This window comes from Crocodylus porosus, unplaced genomic scaffold, assembly GCF_001723895.1.
Source record: "Crocodylus porosus isolate Cpor-Errol unplaced genomic scaffold, CroPor_comp1, whole genome shotgun sequence".
Taxonomy (NCBI): Eukaryota; Metazoa; Chordata; order Crocodylia; family Crocodylidae; genus Crocodylus; species Crocodylus porosus.
The window spans coordinates 270,621,344-270,627,343 of record NW_017728886.1 but is presented as its reverse complement, the minus strand read 5'-3'; the positions used below and the strand labels follow the sequence as shown (position 1 = coordinate 270,627,343).

The following is a 6,000-nucleotide window of genomic DNA, read 5'->3' as shown; positions in this document are numbered from 1 at the left end:
TCCCCACACTGCCGGCCCATGTTCATTTTGGCATCAGTGATGACTCCAAGATCCTTTTCTGCCTCTGCACTGACAAGAAGGGAGTTCCCCTGCCTGTAGGTATGGTGCCGGTTGTTTCTCCCCAGGTGCATCACTTTCCACTTGTTGGTGTTGAATCCCATCCTGTTCTCATCTGCCCACCTTTGTAACCTGTCTAAGTCCAATTGCAGCTTATTCCTCCCTTCTAGTGTGCTCACATCCCCCCACATCTTAGTGTCATCAGCAAATTTGAACTGGGTCCTTTTTACCCCCTCGTCCAAGTCACTGTTGGTGACCTATTTGACTGTGTAGGTGTCGACACCACAGTCCCCCAGTTTCTTAATGAGAACGGGGTGAGAGATGGTTTCAAAGGCCTTCTGAAAGTCCAGGAAGACTCTGTCCGCTGCTACCCCTGCATCTAAGGATTTGGTGACCGGGTCATAGAAGGCCACCAGGTTGGTCTGACAGGACCTGCCACTAATGAACCCGTGTTGGTTGCTCCTAAGCATAATCCCTCCCTCCCCCCCTGAAATCTATGGCTGCTGTCTGTCTCAGCCTGATGGCAGAATATAGCTGGATGTAATTTCTGCAGTGACCTCTACCCAGAGTCTTTCATTTCTGAAAGCTGGGATTCCCCAGTGCAGTGGGCTTTAGGTCAGATGTTTTTCCCTTCCCTTGGAGCCTTCCAGCATCTTAAGCAGTGGCTTTCTTACTACCCTCAGTGTTGGGCATGTGCAAGTAAGATGTTAACCTAGTGGAGGCAGATATAACTTTTGTAACTTGGACGTTTCCAGGCTAGATGCTAGTGGTCTTTTTAGTGGATTTTGAAGAAACCAGACCCTTGGTTATGGTGCTTGAAGTAACAAGCTGACTGCCTCAGCATCAAGGCTGTCCAGTGTGCAAATTCCTGGGGATCGCGTGCTGTACTTGTGGGGGCTTTGTGCACAGGTGGCTCCTGAGCTGTGTGCTGTTCCAGGGCAGGGGCAGGAAACAGCAGGTGGAGGAGGGAGAGGGAGCCTGCAGACCCTAGCTGCTGCTAGGGTGGAGCAGTGGCTTGCAGGAGTCAGAGGGTTGCAAGTTAACCACTTACAGGCCATAAGTTGAACTGCCCAACCCTAAATACTGTGTTTGACTTGTGGTGGGGTGCAGATGATCATGAATGTTGCTTATTTTCTGTAAAGCAAAAAAAGAAAAAATCAGGTTTTCTAAAAATTCTAAACCTGGTGACAGTAAATAAAACTTCATGTACTGCCTTTGTGATTTTTTTTTTTTCTTTTTTTCTTATTAAGCATGTTGTGATGAGGGGGAAGAGAAGGAGAGAGGAACAGGGAGCAGCAGGCACTGGGGGAGTCGTTGTGGGCAGGTTGGCCCAGCCAGGCCTTTGGGAAGGCAGGCTGCAGTCAGAGGAGAGTGGGGGTCAAGCAGGGAGTGGGTTGCCCCAGGACTCTGCAGTCTTGGGGTGGGGGGGCAGCCAGCCTGTGCAGCTCTGGGGATGGGGAGCAGCCACCCTGCCTGTGAAGGGATGCTGCCAGGATGGGGCAGGATACCAGGCTCAGGGGGCTCCCTGCTTGGCTTCTGTGCTGGCTGGGTACAGTGCAAATGAGAGCCGCAGCTGTAGGTTGTTGCCCTGGGCTCTGGGAACATCCGCCCCTTGGGTCCAAGCTGGCTGGGAGCCTTCAGTGCAGCAGCTCTGTGCAGTGCCTGCCCTGGCCCTGGCCCTGGCCCTGGCCCCTTGAGGGGAGCTGTGGGTGGGCAAGGCTGGGGCTGGGGTAGCTGTGGTGACTGTTCTTAGGGTCCAGGGGGATCCTGCGGTCAGGCCCTTGCACCGGGGATGGCTCTGCCCTGCTTGTACTGTGCCCAGCATGCAGGGAAGCCCTCCGAGCCCGGTGTCCTGCCCCAGCCAGGCAGCATCCCCACGTGTGCAGGGTGGCTGTGGCCCATCCCTGCAGAGCTGTGCAGGCTGGGCCAGGCCGCACCACAAGAGCTGCTGGGTACCCCTGCCTGCTTGCCCGCCCACCAGATCTCGAGCCCACAGAGCCCCAAGGCAGCCCCCACTTTCTGCCTACCCCTTGCCTTCCTAAGGGCCTGACTGGGTTGGCTTGCCCGCAGCGCCTCCTCCCAGACCACCCAGACCCTGCCTTGATTGCCTGGCCCCAGCACTCGGCATCCCATTACTGCCCCACCTGGGCAGGACGGGGTGTCTGCCTGGGCCTAGGGCTCTGCCACCTGCTGGAAGCCTCCAGGGCAGCCACCCTGCGCAGCGCATGCCCCAGCCCCAGCCCTGTCCACCCGCACCTTCCTGCAGGGCAGGGGTGGGCAGAATGCAGCCCATGGGGTCCCTAAAAAATTTAGAAAATTAATATTTATCTGTCCCTGGCTGCCTGTCATGCGGCTTTCGATGGCTTGCCAAAACTCAGTAAGCAGCCCTTCAAACTGCCCCTGCTCCCAGGGGCCTGCTGGGCTGGAGGGCGCAGTCTCGGAGCAAGAGGCAGGGGCAGTAGACCACACAGTAGAACACACGGGCTCTGCCCCAGTGCCTGCCACGGCGGTGGCACTGGGACTGATGGCTGCACGGAAGAGCCCAGAGGAGCAACTTAAAAAAAAAATATATTAACAGTTTTCTTGCATGCTTCCCGGCATGCTTGGAAAAAATGCCTCTACGTGCCACTAATGGCACATGTGCGGGGAGTTGCAGACCCCTGGCTTAGGTGATGGAATAAGCTCCCCAAAGGAGGTAACTGGGATATTTGATAGGAAGGTGACATGAGACTTTGCTGTGTTGGAGTCTGTAGGAGATTTCTGACTTTCTGTTTTTTCTAACTTAAATCCTCTGGGTTGCTGGGGCCAATTGGGCTCAACATGTTTGGGGGGGCAGGGAAGGGGAGAAAGCCTGGTAGTTTTCTTGAGGCAGACTTTCATGGTTTCTGTTTTGGGTTCTTTCTCTGCTGCAGGGGACAGAGTCCATAAAGATGGAAAATGGGCAAAGCACAGCAGCCAAACTGGGACTTCCTCCTCTCACCCCAGAACAGCAGGAAGCTCTTCAGAAGGTGAGTGACCCTAGTGTGCCCTTCTTTTTTGGGCACTTTCTAAATAGTAACATCAGACTTACTGCTGTGGAGCCGTGCCTTCCTGTCAGGAATAGGTCAGGGTAATGACCGTATTTGCCTACACTGAGCTCTGACAGTGGTGCTCAAAAATATGATGCTACGTGTTGAACTTTTGTGTCTTCCTTCCTTTGGTTGGGTGCTCCTAGTAGGTGCATGGGAACATATGAGGTGTTTCTGTAAAAAGCTGGCTGAGATATTAGTAGATAACAGCTTTGGTCTTACTGTTTTGAGTCCAATGATGATGAGATGCTGCTGCTGCCTGAAGTCACTGTCAGGTATAGTCTGGACTTCACAGACTCCAGAAATGCTCCAGCTGAAGCCTCTACAACATTCACACTAGAACATGCTGCAGAATCTGCTCTTTTTGTGCCCACCAGCAACTCATTTGTCATTTTGTTATAAGAGGACGTCTATTACACTGCAGATACGTTCATCCTTTTGAGCCAAGTTATTTGAATTATAGAACAAAATTCAGTCAAACTGATTTGTGGCTGTTGATCCCACATGTACAGCTGGTCCAGGACCTCTGGCTTTTGTTCCTGGTGGGAACGAGTGATACCTGACTTACTGTGAGGAGAGCAGAGTTGGGAAAGGAGAGGGAAGAGAACTAAACCGGGAAAGGTGGGAACTATGGTCCAGGTCTCCCAGACACTGGTAAGGCAGGGACAGCACTGTGCTCAATAGGTTTGGTGTGAATGTTCCCATAATGCTGAAGCTGCTTGTATGTCTGTGTTTGGCTCGCAGTGCAAAACGGCCTCATTTCCTCTGGCTGCTCCATAGCTGACAGATGTAAATCCCCTTGTCCGTTTCCAGGTTTCCGAAGCACACGTCTCAAAGCCACGGGTTAGAGCCTGCCGTTTCCAGGCACCTCCCAAACACGTACCGCAATGGAAAGCAGGTGCCTTTGAGTGGGGTTGGCTTAATCTGTCTGTCCTGTCCTTTGGGAGTAGGCACATCGTAGGATATGAATGCCCCCTTGATTAAGAGCCTCCATCTCAGCATCATTGGATGTTAAGGCTCTGTGCTTCCCAGAATGATGAAAGGCTGGGTAGAATAAAACAGATCAGCCTTGTGGCTGCAAGTCATGGAACTGATGGAGAGAGCTAGAATATGCAGAAGGATCCGTGGCTTCTGCTCACTAAGCTAGTGTAGGCTAGCTCTGACCAGGTATGAGAGGGTTGAGCTCAGTCCAAGGACTATAGATGGGGAATAGGATCCCCCCTTTGTAAAACCTTTGTCCAGATGTTCTGAGTGGAAAGGACTTGAAGGAGGCGAGGCTATCTGTCCTGCCCTCATCCCAGCAGGTAAGGTGCCATGGTGGGTGTTGAGGGGCAGAGGGAGGAAGAGGGAGATGCTGAGTGTGTAGTGCATGTTGCTTTCCTAACCCTGCGCCTGCTGCAGACTGAGTCCGCTCAATCCTCTGCTCAAGCATTGTGCTGTATTTCAGGGCTCACGACTCCAAGATGCTGACCAAGACCTTAGTAAGCTGTGGGCCATTGGCTAACGTACAGCGGCTTAGTGCTTAGGGCCGCAGCACCGGAAAGCACCACTGACAGCCAGCTGTGTGGTTTGGGGAATGGTGTTGTATGGAGTTAAATGTCTCTCCCCTGCCTTGGGTGGAGTCCTGCACCTTGTGACTATGGAGTCTGTATTTCCTCCTAGGCCAAGAAGTATGCGATGGAGCAGAGCATCAAGAGCGTACTGGTAAAGCAAACCATCGCCCACCAGCAACAGCAGCTCACCAACCTGCAGGTGAGAGACCCCTCTGAGCCCATCCCCTTGCTCTTACTCTCCCCACAAGGTGAAGCCCTTTATGCACTTAGAACCAGAGCCCAGCCTTGAGGTCTGCCTGGAGCCAGGTACTTTCACTTCTGTTTCCACAGTGAAATTGAAGTACATTGTCTTCTGCCCGATCAAAGAAACCTCACCTTCTAATTGGAAGATAGGCCCCCACTTTGCCCTACCCCAAAAATAGGCAGGTGGCCCAGGGGAGGGAGATGGAGGTGGATGCTGTCTCTCCTGTTGGCAGGCTAGACAGTCTTTTCAGTTGCCAGAAAATCAAACAATCTGCTATGAGTTCCACAGTCAATCTGCATCAAAGGTGGTGTCTGGGGTTACTGGGAACAGTATCCCCTCACCATCCTTTCCCTGCCAGAGGGTGCCTCTGTCTCGTATTCCTGGCAGTGTCACCCCATAGATTCCTGCCATGAACTCTGGGGAATTTGCTCAAAATTCCAGTTGGTTAGACCTGCGAATGTCTGTGTCTCAGGAGACGCCCCTCAACTGTTGTCTAAACCTCCCTTCCTTCTGAGGTTTAACCACATCTCACTGCCTCCTGCTCAAGGATAAGAAGCCCAGCATAATGACTGGGGGTGTTGGGTATATTTAAACAATGTGGGAGTGAGATGTACCAGCCACATTAGGCAGCTCTGGCCTTTCTGGGCTTTGTGTGTTTCTGGGCAGCTGTTCCAGTTGAGGGGCTCCCAGTAATTGCTGGGGGTGAATCAATGACAGTGGTTACAGAGGTTACTATTGCCTTGAGCCCCCCTGGGAGAAGACCCTGCTACCTGAGGCAGTGGCAGCAGCACACCTCCACCCAGAGTTGGGACTGGAATCTGCAGGGTCCCAGCGCTGGACAGTCCTTGGGACCAGGCAGTGAGGGGCAAGGAAGGAGAGGCCTCTCTCACAGGTTCCCTGTGCCGTCGCTCTCTGCTTGAGTTTTTACAAACAGCCATAGTATGCTCAGCTCCAACAGACTGAACTCTGTCTTTACTGTCTTTCAGATGGCAGCAGTGACAATGGGCTTTGGAGATCCTCTCTCACCTTTACAATCGGTCAATAGACATATTCACTTCTTCTTGGGCACTTTGTCTTA

General features: G+C 52.8%; 1 protein-coding gene across 3 annotated transcripts in view; it reads left to right on the top strand.

Moving 5' to 3' along the window:
* PUF60 (poly(U) binding splicing factor 60) overlaps nt 1-6,000 on the top strand; it is a 49,853-nt gene that overhangs the window by 26,477 nt on the left and 17,376 nt on the right. For 2 of the 3 annotated variants that reach the window (XM_019553879.1, XM_019553888.1), the window contains 3 exons: nt 2,970-3,065; nt 4,788-4,877; nt 5,909-5,959. In XM_019553879.1, coding sequence (XP_019409424.1) covers nt 2,970-3,065; nt 4,788-4,877; nt 5,909-5,959 — 237 coding nt within the window. The remainder of the gene's footprint in view (nt 1-2,969; nt 3,066-4,787; nt 4,878-5,908; nt 5,960-6,000) is intronic. The other variant, XM_019553896.1, reaches the window with a different exon arrangement.